Source organism: Anopheles cruzii, chromosome 3 (assembly GCF_943734635.1).
Source record: "Anopheles cruzii chromosome 3, idAnoCruzAS_RS32_06, whole genome shotgun sequence".
In the NCBI taxonomy this organism is placed as follows: domain Eukaryota; kingdom Metazoa; phylum Arthropoda; class Insecta; order Diptera; family Culicidae; genus Anopheles; species Anopheles cruzii.
Window position 1 is genome coordinate 66,164,992 of NC_069145.1, and position 24,433 is coordinate 66,189,424.

The following is a 24,433-nucleotide window of genomic DNA, read 5'->3' on the forward strand; positions in this document are numbered from 1 at the left end:
TTGGTGAAGTTAATTCTCGGTCCATTTCCCCGAAATCGGCGTGGAATGGAGTGATTGGATTCCAATAAGCGGTCCCTGTTTTTATGTGAAAGTTAATTTGGCTCACTCCTGGGGTCCTTACTTCCGGGAAGCTCTGAAAATGATGAACCGCCATGGTCCGTGGCCACAGCTTAAAAAAAAACCGATAACGAACCTCGTATAGTCGATAAAAATTATTGAATTTTATCTTCCAAACTTTTGGGTGGACTTCATTTTTACGACTTTTATCGCCACTTTGCGGGGGTGGCCACTCGGTTCCACCCGCCGCCAGGCCGCCCACAAGAAGCTGCTGCTCCGAGATGCGTATCCCTTGCAACGAAGTTACCACGCTCGTAGTTTTCCCTTTTCACCCCGACGTGCACCTTAATGGTTGCCGCAGTTCGGCCCGCACTTTTCTCGGCGCCCACGTTCCCCACGTGGGCGCCGGCGATGTTTTCATTGTGATTCTAATCGAAGCATAATTCCGAAGCAATCCTCAATGAGAGGCACTCAATCAATCTTTTCGGGGCCTGGGCCGCGGGTAAGCAACAAGCTACCGGCTACCCGGGACCGTTACTTGTGTAGCAGAACGGAAATTGCTGAATTATTCATACCGGTTAGGGTCCGTCTCCCACGAGCTGGGCGGGCGTGGGAACGAATTTAAAGCGCGTTCGATTCGGCCCCCCAGATCTCGGAAACGTGGGGCGCGCGCGGGTGCGAATGGAATCTGTTGCGTTACGGAAACGTGGCGGAACAATCTATTCCGGATTGTTTGCGGGAAGCGGGAAATTAGTATTCCACCAAGATTGGGTCCATCGTGGAGATTAGTGAGGAGCACTCACTTCCGTAACGAATGGATTAATTTCAGTCGGCAATCCGTCGTCCGTCGCGGATCCGACATCCGTTTGGGCTTCAATCGAGTGTCTCAATCGATCAACAAAATTGGTGATCGCAAGAGCATCCGGTTGGGTGTCGAGCAAATAATTTGATGATTTAAATCAAGTTAATTACCCGTTTTTATGGGCAATCGGGTTGAAGGTCCCACTGTCACCCTGAAGGTGTGCCGTTAACCGGGAATAAATCTTAATAATTGTGAAGCGAGAGTTAGTCGAAGTGCAAAAACGTATCGTTCCTTTTGGGCCATTTTAATTGGCGGCCGTCCAGCTCCGACTGTTGCTATCAATTTCAACGCTGGCCGTAAATAATCCTCTAATCTGCTCGCCCCACCGGATTAGATTGTATCCCGTTCGTGCAGGAATTCGATAGCAAACAATGCTAATCTCCATCAGCAGGAGGAAGCAGCGTCCAGGCGTGGGCCTGAGCGCCATCGTTGAAGATATTTCAAAACGAATTTTTCCTTAACAAGCGCCCCTCGCCATTCGGAGCACCACGTAGCGGTGATCCGAGGCGACCACAGAGGAACGGCCCAGGAACAAGGACCCTGGAGCGATGTAATACCGCACCCAGGGCTGTCCAGGTGGACGGCCTAGCCCAGGGGTGGCCTGAGGCTGATTTAATTAAAGATAAGAATCAATTTTGCTTCGTTTTCAAAATTATTTCCCCAACATTGTGGCTCGTCCCCGGACGAGTACGGATTCCCGAGCCGCACCGCCACCGAGCCGCATCCTGCTTCTTTCGTTGTTCGAGCCCGGCTTCGAGCGATTGCGTGTTGTTGGAAAATAAAAATCAATCTCGTTGGGCGATGTATCGGTTTAGCCGGAGCATCCCGGCCGAACATGGTGCCGGACAAGCCGTGGGCACTGTCTGAAACGACACAGAAACAAGGCCGCCGAGCGCTTGTACCCGGAAGCTTGTCGTCACTTTGGATGCCGGTTTCCGGAATGCTGCGGCGGTGACGAGCGACAAGCAACACGCGCCAACGACAAGATACTCGATGCCGGTAGGCGCCGTACATGCCACCGTCCGGCACACGTCTTGTGTCACGGCCTTCCCGACACACACGCACCCCCCCGCACCAGAAAGACTGGAGCGGCGCTTAAGGAAGGCGCTCTAAAATAAATGTTTCATTGCTCCGAAGAGTACGGCGCACAGAGTTTCTGTCGTGTCCCAGCGGCATGAAGCGAGTCCTTGCTTGTACGTGCACCACCCGCGGCATGGAACACGGAAAGTGAACGGATAAACGGCACCCTCCCTGTCGGAAGCGCCCCAGGGCTGAAGTTTCGCACGCAACCGACCCGACCGACCGGGCGGATGGAGTTTCGCCGGAAATCGAAAACCCTCATTAGGGATGAAAAATGCCGATGCCACCGGCGGCCGGGTGAGCCGAGTGGTTGGGTGGGTGGGTCATAAAAAATGCAGAAGATTGTTTACAGTTCAATAGCACCGCAGCAGGTCGGGCTGGCAGGACGGGGCGCTTCGCCGGGGCTGCGTGATGTTAAAGTGGCTAATTAATTAAAATCCATCCTTTGCTCCGGCATCGGCGCGCGGGGGCTGGGACACGGAAGGCGCCCGGGTGAGACGGAAGATGAGAGGGCGCCGCGGGCGACCGGCAGGCTTACCTGTGATCTCGTCGTACTCGCTGACTTCGCACCTGTGACCCTTGAAGCCGGGCGGGCAGAGACAGACGATGGTGTTGTCACCGAGATGCCTGGGAAAAAGAGCAGAGAAGAAGAAGGAAGGCGCAACGCACGTTTAGCTAATGTTTCGTTAATGAAGGCTGCATTATGATGAGCTGCTGGGCAAAGTTGATGAACGTGCGGAAGGCTGCGTGTGTTCTGTGGTTCAAATCCGTGCCTAATTTCATTATGATGGGAGCACTGGGAGCATAAGTTTACGAGCAGTTAGCGAACGACATGTCGCCGTTTGCCAAACGGTGGGCAAAGTTTCACGCGGACTGAGCGACACGACAATGGAGGCGCATGGTGGCCCACAAAAAACATGTGGCATGTGGATAATACGGCAAAGTATCTAATCCTCGATTAGGTAAATTTATGAGCTCACAAGTTTGTCTGTCTCGCACCGATTCACCGATTTAATGCGTTTGAAGTACGATAAATAATAAAAGAATCAATAGAATATTATGCTGTTCGGTCGATGGAGGCGCCTAGTCCTTCGAGAAGATTTATGCAAATCAGCACTTTCTAAACATCAACAAGACATTCAACAAAAAAAACGGTATTCAGTAAGCGTTCATAAATAAACGAGTCGAATCCGATGGAACGCGCCTATTTTATAGCGGCTAGGGGCCACGCAAAATACAATCTTAACACACCACCTGCCCGAAACTTGGCTTCATGTTCATGCTACTTACTTGCACGTGCCACCATTTTCGCAGACGGTCGGATCCTTGCACAGCGGTCCGTCGCCACAGTCGGGACCACCGTACCCCGGGTAACAGTCACAGTAATACGACCTGTACGGATGAAAGACAATGGTATAAAATTTGAATGAAAACGAATACGGTGGCAGGGAAATGGAAGAGTATGTTTCAACCTCTCGTGCCAGTCAATGATCATCAAGCTTGAAGAGGTACTCAAGAATGTATGCGCCTGTTACGCACCGTCCTTGCTTACAAAGTAACAATTCGATAGAGTTTATCACTCCGCATCGCACTCGCAATTGCCGTTCCACGGCCAAAGCATCCTTGAGATGCGCTTTTCAAACCACAGTGCGCTTCCGGCATCCGCAACGCAATGCGAAGGAATTTAAATAATTTTACGCAGCACGGGCCAGCGATTGATACATTCCCGGGATCCTCGGGGCATCGCAAGAGAAATCGTCACATCAATCGACTGTACCATTAGCCAGGGGCCCAGTTGCAGATGGCGTGTAAATAAAGGGCCCTCGGAAGTGGTCCGCTCCGTCCCACGGCCGCGGGGCGTTTGCGCGCGCGCGTCAGTAAATCTATTTTTATTAACTTTGCGCCAGAATTTATTGTGCTTTCATGAATATTCATCCCCGGTCCCGGCGCTCGCGATACGCATTAGCTTCCACGTTTCGTTCCACCTTCCAGCGCACCGCATCGGACCACACAAGTAGCGCTGGCGCGCTTTCCGGCGGAGAGACAAATAAAAGGGTACTGAAACTCTTCACGAAACCATTTGTGGCCGCGTCGGGGCGTTTGGAGCGGCACGGAAGGCAGAGATCACCCCTGCCGGCTGGCCACGCCGGCAGCCGGGTTTGCTGCTACAATTTGCTTTATTTTATTTCGTGTTGAAACCACGCGGCACGGGCCAACCTGTGTGTAATGCTGGGCGAGCGAGACCTAGCATCTGGTTTTGGGAGTCCCAACTTTTTTCCACGGAGCCGCGCAAAAGCTCGCAGCACGCACCGGCAGGGCAGACAAATGAATTCACATTCTTTCGTCAACCGCCGGCTGCCTGCCGTTCGCCGTAAGGATCCCGCGGAGTGACGTCTCCCGAGAGACACACACAGCCAGGGGGCCAAATTCAATTTGTGACAATTCGTTAGGGCGCGCGCGGTGACAACCGCGCGCGGCGGAATGGAGAACAAGGATGCGCACCCAGCGTGAGCAATCCGGCTCCGGGTCCTCGGGCAATCTTCGTCAAACGGCGGACGCTCTGTGCAATCGTTTCGTTTCTGGCATGTTTTTGTGGTGGTCCGTCCTTCGGTACCTTCGAACGCATCGGGTGAAAGGGGTGCGAATGCGTGTTTTCGAAATCCCATCGAACAAGTTACGTGTTGCAAAATGGCCCACGGTGCGGGTCCCACTGCCACTCAGCTCGTAGGAGCCGGGTGTTGTAGAAAGAAAGTTTTTCGTCCCCCCGTCCACGCGCTACGCATTCCGCATCCCGCGCGTTTGGCAAGTGTTTGCTCGTGGCGTGCCGAAAGGTGTTACGCTGGTGCGACGGCAAAACAAAGATTACGGAGCCGCACACGATACTCCGCGGGAATGTGACGCGTGCGAAAAGTTCGTTATCAACCGCGAGAAGATTTATTCCTCACGTACGTCAACGTTGTGCGCTGTTTCGGTGCGGGGTTTTTAACCTAAAAAATAATCTTACTGAGGTCTTTGCTAAAGAATAAAGTATGAATTTTACTCCAGACACAGCTACAGGTGGCTTGATGATGCGTTACGATCAAAGTTTGTTGATTTGAAAGCAGCGCCCAAATGTATGCAACAGGCATAACGGAAGCATTTTAACAAATTAAGGATTTTTTTAAACACTAAGCAAAACCGCCTGAATGTATGCAACATAACATTTCCTATATTTTAGTCACAAAATTGAAAAGATGCCAACGATAATTTCCTGTCAGAAGTTGTTTAATCAACCACTTAATGCACAGCCGCGTAAAATTTAATGTTTCATTGGTTTGCGCTGTCAATCAAACTACTTTCAATTTACCTACATTTGTGTGTGGGATCAATAGTTAATTTATTAATTTGCATAAATTTGCACGGCCGGTCGGTGTAATGGACGTGTCGAGTGTGACGCTGACGCTCGACCACATTTTAAGCCCGGCAACTCCGGCAAGAGTGCGGTTTTCTGGACCGAACACTGAACAGCACTCTGCGAGTCCGGGAGGGCCCTTCTGCATGCATACTGTCCATCTGTACGAGCACAACGCCACAGCGCCAAAATCATAATCAAGTGAAGTGCCATCAAGTGTCAAGTCTGGGACGATTGTGAATAACAAAACAAAAAACAAAAAACCAAACATTCTCCGAAAACAGCAAAAAACAAATCATGATAATAATCAACAGCTCACCACAAACGGGGCGGCCGGATGTCCCCCGAGAGTGTCCTGCCGAGCGGCACCACTCCACATCAGAAGTGCCATCCCGGTGAGTGTGGGGGACGGGGGACGAACTGCTAGAGAGGGTGTGGTCCAGATTGCCTCTTTTCCGGCCCATAGCACAGCCCCATTAGTCACAGTTGCGCGAATGCGCAAAACAACAGAAAAAAAAACAAAATAACGGGCGGCCACCCGGTGAGCGGCGTGCGAAAAGCGAAACCGGAAGCACATAATTTATTAACGAATCATTGCCCGACACTCGTACGTCACTGCCAGAAAGCGGCCGCAGCGCCCATCACGTGTCCGTAATGGCGTCGGCCCACACTGCTGCGCACTGCGTGCTCCCGTGATCACACCGCTTTGCGCCCGGAGTTGAAGTTATAAATGACTTCGGCTTCTCGGGAGCCCCCACCTAGGGCCCGTGTCCAGGATGCTGATGCGTTAATTCACGTCGCTGGTCGCGGGGCTGAGCTGTAAGAAAACCGATGGCCGTCATCGGGTCCAAACCCGAGATCCCCGCTACGTCCGAGATTGAGAGTGGATCCGATCCAGCTGAGGTCCGACCGTGTTGGGTAATTTCTCGACAATCTCTTCCGTGCTTCCTTTCGGACCTTCACACCGCCTTTCGTGTCGTTACACGATCGGTTAGATTCACTGGCCGCGCGGAAGTGTCACCGCACGTGCCGAACGTAATCGACAGTGAAAGCATCGGCCCGTGGCAGCACCCTCGATCAGGGTCCTTTTTTTCGTTTTTCAGTTCCAGTTCCATTGCCAGTAATTTTGCCAACACTTTGACACTTTTGACGTTGAAATATTAATGGACACGTCGGGCTCATGCGTGGCACCAGGTGCTCGCCGGGCAGCGATTGTAATGGCAGAGATCGGAAAATCATTAGCAACGCTCGCAGGCGGTTATTTCTAATCTTCCTGGAATGCTTTTGACACGACAAAGGAGATGCCAACACGCATTCTGGATATATGCATTCTTCAGTTTTAATCGAGTTCCGTTCCTCGTTAGCAAGTGCCTCTGGAGGAAGTAAAATATTGTTGCTAAAAATGGGTAGAGTTATTTTCATTCGCCGCACCAAAAAAAAAAGGACGAATGTAATTGTAGAGGCACTCATTTCAGCGAGCGCCCAAGCACGGCCGCAGCAATCCCATTTTCCGCGAAACGGTGCTGGCCTGGCATGTTTGGCCGTCCGCCGACCGGCGGTCAAGATGACACGAAACAATGGCGCACGTGTCTGCCCGACGCGAAAGACGCGCCGACCTGGTCCGGCCACAAAATGTTCCATTAGCGCCAGGACCCTGGCAGCAGCTACCGTGCGCGTTACTGCTACGCAAAAGGGTACGGCCGTCGGGCGACTGTCGGGCGGGTCACGTTGTGGTCGTTCCGTGATGATGTCCACCGTGGCTGACGTGCTCATCGTCGCCGTGTGCTCGACCAGCTTGACCAGCCCCGCCGGAAAACACCGTCTCGTCCATTTCATTATCCGTGCGGATGCGCACCTCAACGTAAACCGTAAAGCACCCGTTTAGTGGCTGTGATGGGAAGAAAAAAAAATGACTCTGCCAGGTTCCCCGCGAGGCGAGTGATTTATCTCTTGACCTGCACTTGCATCCTTGCTCTGGCTGGAACCACACTCCCGCTCCCCCACCCCCCGCACCAAAACAACCGCGAGGTCTCCTCGCATCATTAATGCCGGGGTCTGGGACAGCTTTCAGGGCTTCCTGACAGGACGTGCCAAGGAAGGAAAACACAACACCGAGAACCGAACCGAGGGGAAAGCTTTTTCGCCAATGAAGGAGCAAATGAAGCGCGAAAGGACGACGCCACGGCGAGATGGCCGGCCGGACCGGACAACCCTTCGGACTGGTGGACGACTTTCTGGTGGCCGGTCCCACGGGTAAATTGACCGTTAAACGACCGCTGAAGTGCAGCATCGCGCCGGGTTGATATGCGTTTCGATGCGTTGTGCTGTGGGCATTGTAGGAAAATGATTGGCATTTTAGCTGTGGCCGCTCCAACGAACGACGCCGTCGGTACGCCGTTCGATCTGGAAAGTGCCATGCCAGTGAGATGGCTTAGAGAGCGTATGGCGGCGTGGCATGTTGGTTAGCGCTCGGGGTCAGGTGAATCCAAACGCTGTGAAGGAACAGCGCTGACAACCCCGTAATGGACGTCGGAGCTCGGTGCTCATGTCAAGGCATTTCGGTTATGTATGGGAAGAGGGAAGGATTATGTTGAGCGAAGCGATGTACTAAAGCTACAGGGGACAGGTATCCTGTAACAACGGACGCAATACCGAGCAACCGACGGTTTTAACGTTAACAAATAAAGGGCAGCTTTTGTAATTCCCGTGAAGTGCAGGCCACTCTTGATAGATTATTATATTTCCATGCTGTTGAGATCCACAAATGAAAGAATTCCGTTACAGAGTTCAGTTTGTTGCATTCACCGGTGGAGCTCATATCCTCATCTCGTCGGCTCGTCAGTAAGTGTCTCTAACTCAAACTCGTTAAGGAGGATTAAGTTGAGTTCCGTTTGATACCATTCTCGACTGCTACAGAGCGGAGCGAAAGATTCGCCGATTTAATTATGAAGTTACTCACTAGTAACCAAAAACGTTATCGATTATGAGCGGTGACCTCCTATACTAATCTTCGCCCAATCTCTGGCATCGAATCTTGAACGGGAGAGTTCCTCAAATACGTTGACTCGATGGTCTTAAGCCACAGCCAACGTGCGTGTCCTTTATTGCCCTTGCTTCACCGATCAAACAGTGTACCCCTGCGTGTGTGTGTGTGTGTTTGATCATGCACGTATGTTTGTAAGACAAAATTACTGTCCAATTATCGTAAAATAAACTTTGTGCACCGTTCCATATTGGCCGACGGCGCGATTCGGTGCCAGCGATTACGAAAACGCTCGAATTAGACACGTTCCCGTTCGATTGCAACGGAACGGTGCCCAAGTCCGTCTGCAAACGATGGTGCCAACGATCGGGAGGGGGGTGGCCTCCATTGTGGGGTTGATTTTCGCACGCAAAGGTACCTAACTGTCGCCATAACTTGAAATTGAATACCGATTTATGGCCGATCGGGGTTTTACGACTGAAATTCGGATTATCCTTTCCGAAGCGTTCTGGCGCGCGTTGGCGAATTTCGTGATTTTTTGTCCGCTTTTAATGGGATGAGAAAATGCTCCGATGGAAGTGGCATGATGATTCTTGGTCCATTTCCAGCATCACTCGAATTAATTCGGAGGAACTTCAATTCGGTAATGAAAACGTTGCGGCTTTAACAACTATGACAAAGTCAAAAAGACACTAATTAGGTTGTCAAAAATTCTTACGAGTCCGTCAAGTACAGGGGGCGCATTGACACTCCGGCGACATTTAGACTTCCTGGCTAAACGGCGACGGTGCACTTCAAAGCACTTTCAGCCCCAAAACCATCCTTTCAATGTCAGTGCGCCGACTTCGAGTGCTTATTTCCCCGGGCCGGTCTTAGTGCTATAAAAATGGCTACCGTTCTCGTCGTAGTTTCGGAGCAACGAAGCTGGTTTGATAAGGTTTTCGTACGAACGCTCATCACCACCATCACCGAAGAAGCGTGCTCGAAACGGTCGGTCGGTTAAGCGGTTAGGTTGGGATACCGGAAGTCGTTCGAATGTTCCTCAACCGCAAGCCCGTCCCGGAAGCAGTCGTAATGCCGTGTGGGCAACATCGTTGCTAACCGGGAGTGACTCCGGGAGTGAACGTAGATCTCGGGATGGATTTACATCCACTCAACGGCCGCTCGCTGGTTGTAAGGAAACCCACGGTGGGCACGATGGGCCAGGACACCATATCTCCGTTGAACTTGGAGGGCCCGGCACTCGGGAGAGCGTCGGGTGTTCCGCATGAATAAATGATCTGCGGAGGCTTTTCGGTTTTTTGCAGCAACAAGCCTGCACCCTTCCGAGATAATCCTCTTCCGGTCGATCCGGTGATAGTTTCCGCTGCCGGCGTGCGTGCGCTCGCAAAAGCTGGGCCCGGGAAAGTTCTGCGGACTTCCGACCTACCCGGACCGGCAACTTTGGCGCTTTGCGGCACGTCAAAATGAATCACTGCTGGCGGACGGGCGGCCGAGTGGAGCCACGGCCCGGGTTGGTTGGCCGGGAACTCCGGTGTTGAAAGGAGCCTTCTACGGGAACGAACTTTTCATATTTAATTCACCGGCGAAGAACTCAGCTCCCGGTGTCATTACGGGCGGGCGCAAAGGGCTTGATGGTGCAACACTGGCAATTATAATTAATTCACAGCCACATGCAAAACAGCTCGTTTGACTTTGAACCGGAGCTAAACCGAGTTGCGAAACGAGGATTAGTGAGTTTCGCCGGAACGAGCTTGTGATCGTTACTAACGAGCGATTGATCAATATAAAATGCTTAAATTACTTGTTCAGCGATGCACACGTTTTGCAAATACAATCTTGGCAGTCCCAACAACTTAGAACCGAATGTGTTAGGAAATTATTGATGATTTCCTAAACCATTTCGCTCCTCCCGAGCTTATATCTCCTGACGTTTTCATAAACATCGCCGCCAGGCGATGTTTGCGACCTGTCACCTGATGCGTTACGCGTGTCTCATTCTACCGACTACCGAGCGTTACGAACAATGTTTTATTTCGTAACAGCCTCCTTTGATCGCTTCTCGTAACGAGTAGCTTGAGCTACACCACAAACGCAGCAACCTTTGCAATACTTCAAATGCATCGTCGGAAGCCGTCAGGCAGTAATCTGCGTTGGAACTGCTGAAACATCGTGGCCTCTTCTGTTTTTAGGCGTTTGTGTGTTGTGCAAATGAACTATTACGCCGTGTATTCCCCGCACAAAAAGCCCGATTCGCCGTTGCTAAGTTTCTACCGAAATAAAGCTGAAGCACTGTCGGCTTTGAAGCATCACAATGGTACACGCTTGCAAGGATTCGCCACGGCCAGCGAGGCGAAGGATTTCCATCAGAATGGTCCACCATCGAACACGGGCGACCGATCGGTGCCAACGATGAGCCCGTCGCCGTCGGAATCCCCCGGCTCCCGGTTCGTGGCACCCAACTCCAAGGCGCTAGTTGCCTTCCGGAAACTGATCGAGGCAAACGAAGTGAGTGAAGTGCAGTCGATTATACAAGGCAATCCGCGTTACTTGATCACTTCCGGTGACACACCGACCGTGCTGAAGCAGGGACCGCGCTACAATGCGCTGCACGTCGCCGCAATCGAAGACCGGGCCGAGATATGCCGCCTGGTGTTACACACAATCGACAACCCAACTTACATCGAATTTCTCCACGGTGGACCGGTGTCACAGGCGTCAGAAATTAGCTCCAGGCTTCTGGACATGTACCTCAACATGCCGGACAAAGGCCGCCACGAGACGCCACTAGGATTTGCCATCCGGCATGGTTCGGTCGGGGTGGTGAATGAACTGTTGTCCTACTGGCAGTGTGAAACGAGTCTGCGCTTCGATGACTTCCACCGAAGTACCGAAATCTGTAGCCGGGCGAAGCTGGCAAATCGTGGACCGGAAACTGTACGGGCCATCAAAGATCTTTTGACAAAACGATACTTTGTCACCGGTTCGCCTTCTGCAGGTCTAAGCTCGCCAGACACACATGGACTACGCCACGCGGGGCCGATGGATCACCAAACGGCAGTGATGTTTTTCGAGGATAGATGGCGGCTTACCTACTCTCAGAACGGGACGCCTCGCACCTCGACACCTTTCCAGCCTAACCCACGCCGACTGCTTCCTCCAGATGGACTGGACCAATCGAATGTCACCGCACTTAAGCAGGAAAATGCAACGGCGGGCTTGTCTGACATCAGCTTCGATGTCAGTTCCGATGATGGTCTGCAGAAATTTGAAACCTTTCTCAGCGAGCACACCGTCGATCGTCTTGGCCGGATGACCGAAGGCTCTTTGGAGCAAACGTTCCTCGACGGCTCGGAGTCAAACGTTCAGACATTCAAAGATTCCGGATTTCAGAAATGGACTACGGAGCCGTGTCGGCTGTTGTGGTTACTGAGATCATTGCGGGTCTGTGTGATACGTAGTTTGTACTACATTCTAACGCCGGTGATCACCAACGCTAAGTTGATTATGAGCATCGTATTTGCTGCAACGCTATACGTGTTGGTTGAAAACTATCGTAATGGCACTGCGAAGACCAGGATGTCCGATGGCGAGGCAATTAATCAAGCCGATCATAGTGTTGCCGATACCAGGTGCCCTTCATCACCGGTCACCGACGTTCGAAAGACCATAGAAAAACTCCCAATTTTCATCGGTGGAGCACGGCCGAATAAGGAAGACTTTAACATTTGGAATGAGCTACGGTATACCGAAATCGACGTGCTGCGTTACGGATGCGTTCGCGAGTGGAAAGACGCGCTGGCGGTTTACGTTGAAAACCAGATAAAAAAGCTTAATGCTTAGTGCCGTAGGGCAAAAATCTTCGTCCAAAGTATCATGTATCATATTCAAAATTAACAATTATAATTTATCCAAATAGAAACCAATTGGTTTCGAGATTCCCCAAATCTAAGCTCTACATTATAGCTCTCTTTGTATCGCTGCGTGTACAATGCGACAAAACCAGTTGTTAATTTGTGGGCTATGGAACTGGAGTAGTTTTCAGCAAAATAGAAAACTTTTTCCATGCACCATGTGGCCAATCTCTGGCAAATCCCGCATCGTGGGGCATCCAGGAAACGGAAAACAAATAAGCACGGTTCCGTCCCTGCAAAGTGATTAAGGACATTTCTATGCAGCTGCGGGAAGATGGAAAAGTAAAGAACCGACCAGCTACACTGCAAACGTTTCCTCCGTTAGTTGGGTGCAGTTGGAGTAAAAAACGAAAAGGACCAACCTTCGCGCTAAGGTGCCTTGTGCCTCTGTATCCACCTCCCGGCGGTTCACCTAGTGCTCCGTTTCTGTAGAGGCCAAGGGCACGGACCTTTTCGCTTCCTGTCTTCCTCGAAAGCTCGAGCGTAGAACTCATTTGTGGTTCGCAGATAAAGTAGGGGCGCCTCAGCGCGTGGAATTAAATTGAAGAAAGTGAAAAAATCTCCAGTCCAGCATCGCAGAGCGGTGGATCAAGGATGTGAAGTTGACACTGGCAGATGGCACCCGTTTTGCGGTGGTAGGCCAGCCACCTGTGCCCGCCTTTCGCCGGCGTCGGCGAGGATAGAAATAGAACTCCGGAAGGTGACCAGGAGAGATTATAATGAATGTGTAAAAAGGTGGACCGGCGGAATCCCAGGCCCACCGGCCGGCGGCGAGCTGAACAATAGAAACTACACCGTGCACCGTCGACCGGCGGCGCCGGACCCATCTGTGGTGCAATTTAAGGCGAGATCCGCGAGATCCGAAACAAACAGAGGCCGTTCGCAGAGCCTATTGGCAATTACGGAATGAGATTCCGACCGCCGTGGTCCTAGGTCCTCTGGTAATAGGAATATTTGCATTTCGCTATTTTCAACAGTTCCAACAGAGTTTATAGGTGGGCAGTGAGCGAGGCTTAATGCGTTCTTAGAAACTTTGACACTTTAACGAAGGTAAAATGTCCCATTATCTTTTCTTATAATTAAAGTTCGAGGAGTACGTGAACTAAAATTATCGTACAAACGGTCGATGGCAAGCATTCGACCTAATTTTAACTGTATCAAACGTTCGAGTGTTTTAAATAAACTTTGGGCCTTTAAACTTAAATGCCTTCAGCCTCATCGACTGCTTTAAAATTGCGTTTACTTTGCGCGGTGAGGTTTTCTTTTTACCGTACAAAACTGCAAGCTGTTTGCCAAGAAATGAGCTGCTTTCAGATTGTTTGTACAGCCATTTAAACTCGTTTTGCCGGTTTCCCGTTTTGTCAGCTGACGAATCGGTGGCTAAAAATACTTGCGAATTTCTTGTTACACCCGGCTGAGCATGGCTGTAACATAAATGTTGACACTCGGTGGCGCACCATTCGCTAGCATTCTTTTGCCTGGCGTCGTGCTAAAATATTTACCCAAGTGGTGCGTACAGTCAATGCAAATCTGTTCCACATACACACACACACACACACACACACACACACACACACACACAGTTCGGCGTCGGTGGCCACGGCCAACGTCACCACCCAGAGCGCGGACATATTTTCCTTCTCGGGTGACAAGTATTTGGATTTTCTTTTCCTGCGCAACTCGTTTTGCGCGTTTGACGTGAGCGCGGGGCAAAAAAACCGGAAGCGCAAAAAGGCCAAAGTTTGTACAGCAAACCGACCAGCGGGACCGAACGGCAGATATGTGTGGAATTCTGAGAAGTCCACCCGGCTCGGGGACCGGGAGACCAGCGATCCGGAACGAATCCGTCGTTCATTGTGTCAGACCGGAGCGCGTGCCGAGAGCGTGTGACGTGCAGGACGCGGAAGTTGAGTGCAATATTCACGATGGGTCCGCGGAACGTAAACCATTGGCCACAGCAATGCAGCACCGTGCACCGTGCTGCACGGCCATCGGCATCCCATCGCAGACTTTGCGGAGACCACTCCGGAGCCAAAGGCCACCACAAAACAACGGGAACAAAGATTCGAAAGGATTCCGCGTTTTCGCGGAGACGTGGACGAGGGCAAGCGCACGAATCGTAGGGCGCTTGTTTTGAGGTATCAAGAGGTGTTCCTGAGCGCCAAGTAATGCTAATGTTCCATTCCCGTGCCTGGTGCCTGGACCACAACGCCGTCCCTTCGTGACAAACCGCCCACCAAGGCGGCAGGAACCGGTGGTACAAAAGCACCGTAATTAGGGTTTTACGATGGTTTGGGTTCCACTACGTAGCGTCAACTCTTTGGTAACCGCAAGCAAACGACCCAAGTGCACCGGGGACCGAGCACATCGGTGCTTAGCTTTCCCAGGTTCGCCCAGGTAGACTTACGTTTCAGTTTGCATATGCGTGCCAAAGTGCGTAACCGCAGAGTGTGTCCCCACAAAGCAATTAAAAGGACCTAAAGTACTCATCCACCAAACCGGGACTAGGAGTCCGCAGAGTTCCAAACCGAACGGGCACTTAATTTGTCCTCTAAGGCATGCACCGGGACAACAAGGTTGCAGGCCTGCAGTGAAGTTCAAGTTATGCGTTTCTAATTGCTGCCTTTTGGTAGGCCTGCGACTGGCTGGCCGATTTGGACCAACAACCCTCGGTGGAATGGCCCCGTTTGAAGTGTACGGCTCTCGCGGCTCTACTGTGCCGTCGAGTGGGCCAACTAAAGCTTCTCTTTCACGCCTACGTCTACGCAAAGAGCGAACGCAAACGCCTAAGGCAGGCCATTTCTTCTTCTCAGGCCTCCTGGTTGGTGGCGGTATCACTAAATCATTGAAGCGTTTCCAGCCGGCAAAGGTTCAGCGTACCCCATCACCGAGCGGACCACCGCTTGCCGGTGCTATCACTCTCCGGATGAGGTGCATTTGGAGCCTTCCGACTGCCAATTACACCGGTAATTGGTCCCCCCTTCAAGGGCTGGACAGCCGGACTCCCGGCCAAAACGTGTGGTAAGGTGAGACGCGTCCACCCCACGGCACGGTGTCTGGCGCGCGAAGGAGAAGTTTTGAAGGCTGAACGATGTTTTCGCAAATTAAGGTCCTGCTAAGCGGGTGAAAAGCTGTTGGCTCTCGCATCAAGGTCCGGTGGATCATCGCCTTCATGACTGGACTTAAATTACTGGAGTGTTTTCACAATTGGTGTCATCTGCAATTTGGCTAAACTGCGTAGCATGGCGGCCTTTGGCAAGGCGGCCTTTGCATCAACGCAATTTTATATCGAAGCGTTTATTCTTCTGCCTAACGCTTGCTTTGATCTCCCTTGAAGTTACGGCAAAAAACAGAAGGCGATGGCTAAGCGTAGTTTATGCCTTAGATGGGTATCAACACAGGCCAATGTTAAAGGGACAGTTCTTTTTGAAGCTCCTAAATTCAAAGAATTGGTCTTTTGAACGCAAACTTAGTTGGGCTTGTTCTGCTTTGCTACCATTTCAGCTGTTGTTGCGGTTTTTGGAGGTCCTTGAAGTGGATCGTCTTTTCTAGGCTTGTACGAAAACGTTTTAATTCAGAAACCGTCGACGAAGTACAATAAAAGTATTGTATTAATTGAAAGTAAAGAGTCCTTATATACTTTCAACATTCGTTCATAAATTTCTTTTGTTTTTAAACCTTTCAAAACTATAAATTCTTTCTCGGCAGAATACGTATTTTTCCATTGAAATTCTGTGACACGTCCTAAATGGCTTTTTAACAAAGAATGAAGTGATACATTGAAACGAAGCTTCCCTTACGTTCATATGAAGAGTTTATGGATATAAAGAACCAACATAACCAAAAATATTAGGTTACCAACAGTGCCCTCTACTGTTGAAGCTCAAAACTAATTGAACAGCCTGGTAAGAAGACCATAGTGCGCTGCGTCAATCCTGAGTAGCCCACTCTCATACGCTCTCTTGGACTGCTTCTGGTCTATTTTTAAGTCACAGTAAATTAACGGTGGCCACCCTTAGTCGATCTTTGGTCCCGGTTTTTCCCTTCTGAACAACGGATAGTCTACTGGATTCTACTTACGAGAAGTCGTGCTTGGCGTAGCAGTTGCCCAGGAAGCGACAGTACAGCGCGTTGCAGGTGCGCGTCTTCAGCGTGTCCACCTCGTACGTGATGTTGAACCCGTACACGTCCAGCAGCCGATCGAGGGCCCGCAGGTGTGTCCCGTACAGGCTGTCCATGGTGAAGCGCACCTCCAGGTACGGACTCTGGAAGCGTATCCACGGGACGCGCGTCGCGTCGTCCTCGCCCAGCTCGTACACGTTCATACTCGGCACCTTGTAGTCGTCGCTGTAGTACATGTACTCGGTAAAACGCAGCCCTCCGAGGACGTACTGCTGCGTGAGGTACACCACGATGGACACGTTCCCGCCGACGAGCGCCGACGCGTCAATGATCCAGCTGCAGCTGAGCGGCACCGTGAACCGGCCCGGGAAGTTGGGCGTCTGCAGGACACCGTGCGGTGCGGTGAGGGGAGTCGCACCTCCACACAGCGGCGACGAGGCCGAAAGGGTCCTGGGTCCTTCCGGACCAGCCGGACCGTCCGGTCCGTCGGAGTCCAGCACTTCCGAAGCGCGCCGGGGATGAACGGCCAGCACCAGCAGGGCCAGCAGCAGACGCACCAGCCGATCGGTGGCGATCGGCCGCACCGCCGGGACCATCGAAGATCACGCTCGTCTCGCCTGGAGGGCGATCGGCCTAGCGTAACCTCACCTCCGCGGTGTTCATCGCAGCTCGCCGAGCTCCACGCTTTACTCAGGTCACGGTGGGGATCGCACTGACAGGTGCTTTCAATAATGTGGCTCGTTAATCATTTGCGGCTAACCTCAGGCCCGATTCCACAGGCCGGTCCTGTGGGGAAAATCGGGAAAAAGAGGACAGAAAACATCATTCGTTGTGGTGTCCATTTTACCATCCTTTCTCGTTGTTCCGGTTGGGTTTCAGGTCGGTAAGGTCCAAAAAGGGTCATGGACGCAACATTGGCCGCTCGGGCGACCGGCTCCTGTTTCCGTCCCGTACAATGTTGATGGAAAATTGATGGCTGATGGTTTATTTTCCACGGGGCGCCTCGGGTGGGGATGCGTTAACCAGTGGGACCGGGGAGACTAATTGTTTGCAGTGTTGATTTTCCAGCGAGACAACACTTAAAGCTCCCCCATAGCGCTTTACGGGTGGCCAACATAAACGAAAACGGGCCACGTGGGTGGGGCCGCCCCGTTCGTTCGGTAAATTAATGCCATCAATTCGTTTTGCTGGCACCCTGGCATTACTGACCCTCTCGACTGAGTAATGTGTGCCGTTTTTTTCACCGGCCGCGAGCGCATCTGTTTGCGTTTTTGCGCATTATCGGTGATCGGCTGCCGGCGAAGAGGTTTCATCACACCGATGAATAAATAAATAATGTTAAAGCAGCACCCAGCGGCGCCGATAAGTGGTTGGCTCACTGAACTGTGCCCGGAAACGATGCGGTGAGAGAAAAAATAACATTCCCACCCCAGGAATGTCACCAACAACAACAACCATCACCGCGACGGTTGATGGCGTATTTGTTGGAACGTTGGGAGAATAAATATCCACCACGCGGCACACATTAATTGAATAGATAAAATCAATTAAAGTGCGATTAAAGTGGCCACCGTGGTTTCCGGTGGTTTGCAGATACGTTTCCACGTCGTTGCGGCGGTGGTTAACGTTTCACTCGCATAGTTCCCAGCCGTTGAGCGTTTTGTGTGTCCTAGAATGCCGCTTGACTCTCGTAACGATTGGAACGATGTGGCGATCGGTTCAAGTCGTAATCCGTTTCTACAACCAATGTGCCACCACCTGATTGTCCATTTGTTGAAGATAAACATTGTATTTGGCAGCACTAGGAGACTGCTTAAAATTAGTCCCAACTTTTTGTAGTTGATTTGCTATTATAGTTAAGCGCCATTTTGGGCGGCTAATTTGTATTTAAAAGTGCAACTCAAAGGCTCGTGAGTGTCAAGAATGATATTAGACAGCACTTAAAGTTGAATAAAAAAAAGGATTTTGATAAACGATAATTTTAACTGTACTAACCTTAAAATTACCTTTCAGTTGCATAGAACTAGCTTTAAAATCGAGTTTAAAAAGAACTATTGTAAAGTGTTATAACAAAACTCTGGGGTCATGTTACGAGCCATCAAGTTGGGTCGCGCAAGTCAATTGGTGAAATAAAGTGGTCCACTGACGAAGAGGTCCTCCGGAACCGGGAGCAACATTTTCAGTTCGACCGAAGAATGATTGTTCTCATTTGCGCAACACATCGACTGGGAATTCTTAAGCCGTGCCCGGGGCTTCCCGGCGAGCTTCCTCTCGGCGAAAAATTCCCACCGACAGTGCCCAGGAACTCCAGCCTCGCTTCGATCCTATTAAGAATTTATTGATTCCACCCCGGCGCTTATGACATTCCTTCGGTCCGTTCGGGTCGGTGGCCAGGTGACTCCGATTGATGGCGTTCGTCAACAGGCACCGTTCCGGGAAGACCCGCCCATCTAATGATTGCAGCGAACACAATTTTCCCCGTAAAATCCGTCCTCCGGTGGCAGCTCGTGCGTGAGTGATGCCTCGGATCGACCGGAACGGAGCGGTCGATGGTGTTCTGCCCAACCTCTCTCTACCATGGAGGGAAAGTGTAATCTCGTGCCCGGTGCTCGTCCCCGGTGGTGCTGTGTGAAACCACCCTCGATTCCAATCGTAGAAACGATACCCGGAAAAACCAACCCTTAATGGTTTTACCGACGGAGCTCCGGCCGCCGGGCGGAAGTGTACTTCACGACCCGGGGAAACAACTTAACGGATTACACGCGAACATCTGCTAGCGAGCACGGTGGCAACGGTTTACTATCGCGGCACAAGGACAATGACACAACGTCCCTTTGGAGGTTGGGAGTGTTTTTTTGTTTTGCGAACCAGACTTGGCACGGGATGTAAATGTTGGATTATTGGTTCACCTCCGCGGTTCAACAACATAGCCCAGGGATATTACTCTCGGTCGTCGTTGGCTGAAAGTGCCGCACCTTTCCGGAATCCGAGCAGGCGGTTAAGGAGCAGCCCCATATGGGGCCCGTACGTCTCAATCTGGCTCGGTATGTTGGGCCAAACAACAATTCGTCAACCGGATGACACCATAACGCAGGATGTTTCCAGCCTAGTGTCGAAATAAAACAAAGCACGCCACGCACGGAATGCACTGATATGCTCGCGCCTACTAGATGAACTCGTCGACGCAGAAAGTCGCTCGTAAACGTGAAACGTCGCTCGTAAACTCGGCTACCAGGACGCTACCGTTCTGGCCCCGACTGCAAGGCAAGGTTTCTGCACCGTGCCAACCTCACTAACATTTGCGCTTCTTCAACAATTGCACCACATTTTACGCACTATCATATTACTGCTCACCGAGAACGACGTGGCAGGGGTTGGCCACAGCGCGCCACTAGCCGAGTTATGAGTGCTATCTATGCTATGCACCCAACATGTTACCCTCATATTTGTTGGAGCAACTCAAGACAAGCTCCTTCGGGCTTCGGCCTTCTTAGAAATGCTAAAAGTTAAGTAGCCACCCTTTGAGGTACAATTATAGGAGTAAGTTTTCAACTCAACGATCCTGCTTCTTCTCCATTTAAACATTCTACTTTGTCACAAGGACAAAGCGTTGAACATTTTTATGATGTGAAGTATGATGCGGAATGAAACGTATTATCAAATGCAACCCCTTTTACGACTACTGCAAGTAAAACTTGGCTCATCTTAAAGTGTTTTTTTTCTGGTTAAAAACCAAAGACTTGAAGTTTCAGTCCGTCAAGTGTGGCACTGCATCCTCAGCCGAGTGGTTTGAAAATCGAGCTCGACGACTTCTTCGAAATGGCGCACTGAAATGAATCTCCATTCCGGATTGAAACCAATCCACTTCGCCCGATCCGATGACGGTGGACCGAACCGAACCTAATTTGTCTGATGAACTGCGCCCGATCGAGCCAAGGGTGAGCGCGGAAACAACAACCGGCTAATCACTCGAAGAGCAGCGCTTTCGACTAATGAAGAGTGTCGTTAGTTATTCCAATTTTACGACGGCGCCCGCTCACGTAATCCATTTATGCTTCCCATCAACCGGCCGTCACCGTGTGGGCCACGCGCGTTGCCAAGCATCAACGCGCTTCGGAACTGCGGAATTTGATCGAGTCCATCATCGCCGAGAGGTTGTCGAATGCGCAAACAACGGCGTCGGTTACCAGAGCCATACACACACACTCCGGTAGTATCGTTTCGCCGGCTCCGGTTTGTTGTGTGTAATTATGCAAATGATATTTGCCCCCTCGAGCGATCGAGAAGGCTGATGGGAGCATAAATTAGTTGCCGACCCGGCACCGACCGCACGGACACGTCCGGGTGCACCCGAATGCACGCCCAACCCGCCCGACACGTGGCCCGCCAGGCGGCCAGAGCTAATGGAAAATAAACCAAATCAACACTCGCTTCTCGCGGACATCGATGACAATCGATGGCGTCGCGTGGAGCAAAAGTAAACCCCCATTTTATCTGAACGCCCGTTGGTTTTCGTTTCGTGGTCCCCGCACATACGCAGCTCTGCCGGGTGCGGGTGCCATTTACATACAAAACAAATAGAGAATCGTGGCAAATTGAATCAAATTAATGCTCGAGTGGCATGAATAATTCCGCCACCAAAGGGCTGATGTGTGTTTGATTTTATGACATTCATTTGACGTCTAACCGAACGCACCCGACGCAACTTTTCGTTCGTGGAAAACCCACAACTTATGAAGCCCCTTGTGTTTGGGACCGCAACGCTTTAAAGTCATGACCCCAGAAACAATCGTCGTTTCGTCGAAAGTCGTTCGCCGCCCTTAAAGCATCGGTGGCCACGGGAAAGGTGAGGTGAAAATGCCCGTCACCGAGTTGCGGGAAAATGGGGGTCGACTTCCCGGAACGCTCCGCCGACGCCAACCTGAGCAGTCTGAGCTGAGTTGGGCAAAGATTAAAATAAATCAAAATGATGGATATGATGGCTGCCGTGGCTTTCGGTTGTCGTCGGCGTCGTCGTCGGCGTGTGACGTCGGTTGTGTTTTGTGCGCGTAGGAATAAATAAAAATGAATGCGACAACGAAATCCTCTGCTAGGGCAAGACCAAACCACCACAGCACAGCACAGCACAGATGATAATGTTGGTGAATTCAATCATCCCAACAGCCCGATAATCGCAAAATGTCGTCGTGTGGCGTCGAGCGGCCAGGACGACGCCGACTACGTCGATGATGATGATGGTTTGATAGGAAAATATGTTAAGCGCTCCTCATTGGCACCTGGCACCGTCTCTCATCGGCAGCACTATCAACATTATCATCGTCGACACACGGGGCCACGGTTTGGCCACGACGATCGCCAGCCGAACGGCCGATTCGTTCAGTTCCCGGACGAACGGCGCCAGACCTGTGGCCTTGGGTCGGTGGGACATGCCCAGAATTCTCGAAACACCAATACCGCCATCGGGACCGTTTGCCGTGGAGAGCACACAAAGTGACACGAAGAAATCTGTCGTCTGGCGATAATCGAAAGACGAATTCCCGGTTTGTTTCCTGTGCTCTTTGTGGGCCGCCACGAAAGGAGCACTCAGACACGGGCTTCCCGTGTCCCCGTGATCTATGTGCTCCTTCCGACACCAAAAAACAGGCGACATCCCCGACGCATTGCCCGAGGCGAGATATCAATTGGTACGGTACGTTTCTTATCAGGAGCGGCCAGGACGGATGGAACAGACTACGCTTAGGGTGGCACGTGTGTGTGCCAGGTGTACGACAGGGGTCCCCGTTTTCCGGCTCGCCGGCCCGAAGCCGACGCGTGAAGGAAAACTCCTTGATCCTTTGTCGCGCAAGTGCACCGCTCGGTGGCGGTGCCCTCTCAGCGTCACGGTGATCCTTTCGTCAAACACCATCGAAGTGACTTTGTGCGGGAGCGAGTGAACGGCAAAAAAAAAGAAAATAATCTCGAAGACGGGCCACCGGGTGAATGATTAAAGATTCTATCTTATCCCATAATCATCTCATTTGGGCGCCACACCCGGTCGGTCCGCAAGGCCTGGCCTGGGACGGTGCTGAAGCACCAGCTGAAGGTGAAAGCATTTGCCGGAAAATGTCAATAAGCGATTGGCATGTGCGGTCGGATGGCGATAATTGGATTCTTCTTCCGGATTTACGCTCGGGCCCGCATCCGGCGAAACGGAGCGGGTGGCGTCTGCGTACCGAAGCGAACGGAACAGTGTGTGACAAATCAATGACATTTATGAGCAATTGGAGCCATCGGTGCTTCCATCCATCAAACGCCGAACGGGGCCGAGAAGGTCGAGAAGGATTTCCTGCCCGAGGTTCCGACCGAACGGAAGCAACAAATCATTCCGCGCCCGTGGACAAGATGAAGGATCATGCGGCATGTGACTATTGTTTTTTCCCGCCAGTCGAGGGCACTCGCTGGTAAGTTGTCTGTTAGCCTGCAGTGAGTTCGCAGTACGTACGCTAAAGTTGTACTCTATTACCGTTTTTTTTTTCTTTTATGGATTTCAAATTGTGTTTCTTTCGGCTCGGAGCTACTATTGGACGGCTAAGAAAGGGTTTAATTACGGTCCGGTGGCTGTTTGCGGCTGAGCAAACATTCGAGGGGATCAATCTTTTGGCAAACAGAGCGCTTCGTTAAGCTCATCGGGCGACGGGATAGAACGAAAGCGGCAAACCCAGAACCCAGAAACCTTGACGCAGCATCCCAAAACTCCGACACAGTTTTAATAATTAACTAGACGTTAAGATAATCACGGGGCAACGATCGCAAGGAAATTAATGCCACCGAAGGATTAGGGAATCATTCGGTTCCTTTGTTTTTTGGTTCCCAATGTCTTGCGTAAGTGGTCGTAATTCTTGGTCGTGAAACTTGTGGTAATTCTGATACCCAAAGCATAGTGTCGGTCTCGGAACGGGGGACCCGAACAGGAAAGTTTTAGATTTTTTCCCCACAGAATATGTGTTTTGTTTGCCCAAGTGCAAAGTTGTTCCTCAAATTTGGGATCCTGCGGTGTGTGCCCGCTAGTGAAAACGGGAACACTAAACGGCTAAACACGTACAGTTTATCGCTAATCACGCAAAGGTCCGCGTTGCGTGTCATAACCCTTGCAAGGATCACGATGTCGAACGCCACGCCGGCGGGGCATAAACGTTGTGCGATAAGAGTAAGTGTCCGTAATTTTTTGCACATTGCTCGTAACTTAAAAGCTCTTGCTCAGCAAAGTGCACCAGGGCCAAGGCGCGCGCGCGCGTATCAAGCCATAAACTTAATTTTACGATACTTACGCCACGACGATCTCGATAGGGTGCATCGTAAAAGAAGTTTATTTTGAAACTAAATGGCGTCCTCCACATCACACGACGTCACATGCTGCCAACTAATGGTAAACAGTTTAGTGCGGGAGAGATATGCTTGTGTGTGTGTTTGAAAGCCATTTAAAAAATTCAGATTTTTTCCCATTCGGCCGACGGGTGGATCGCATAACGGCATTCAAAAGCCAAAAGTCACGTAACTCACGTGGCGCACGTGTCTTCGAACGGTCGTGCGTCCATTAAGCGCCGATAATTCCATCGTCCTGCATTCCCGTAGATCGCGCATGCCATCGGTGTAGGCTCGCGGAATAAAAATATCCGCCCGGTCCCCCCCATGGAGAGTATCGATGGCGTATCGTTGAAGGCGGAGAAGCGAAATGGGTTTTAAATTCCATTTGCAACAATGTTCGAAACCGAAACCCGAAGCGGACGCTTTCTTCGAGCGCCACACAGTTTGGAGGCACGGAAATAATCCATTTATTTCCTTACACATCCACGGCTCGGCTGGCTCGGGCTCCGATTTCCGAGAGAAATATTGTTCGAATCTGTTGTCAAGCGGCAAAAGTTGGCCATGGAAGTGTGCGCGTCACAGTCAATTTCATTTTAATACATTTTCCACCGGGTAGCTCCCGAGGCGGGAACCGGGGATGGAAGATGAGCTTTCGCCATTTTTGTTTGCCCGCCCTGCTT

The 24,433-nt window shown here is 51.2% G+C and overlaps 1 protein-coding gene across 1 annotated transcript in view; it reads right to left on the reverse strand.

Moving 5' to 3' along the window:
- LOC128270812 (uncharacterized) overlaps window positions 1-19,424 on the reverse strand; it is an 89,642-nt gene extending 70,218 nt beyond the window's left edge. The window contains 4 exon segments of the mRNA XM_053008233.1: window positions 2,538-2,626; window positions 3,290-3,391; window positions 16,368-16,908; window positions 19,385-19,424. Of these exon segments, the coding sequence (XP_052864193.1) occupies window positions 2,538-2,626; window positions 3,290-3,391; window positions 16,368-16,908; window positions 19,385-19,424 (772 nt within the window).
- Window positions 19,425-24,433: the final 5,009 nt, after the last annotated feature.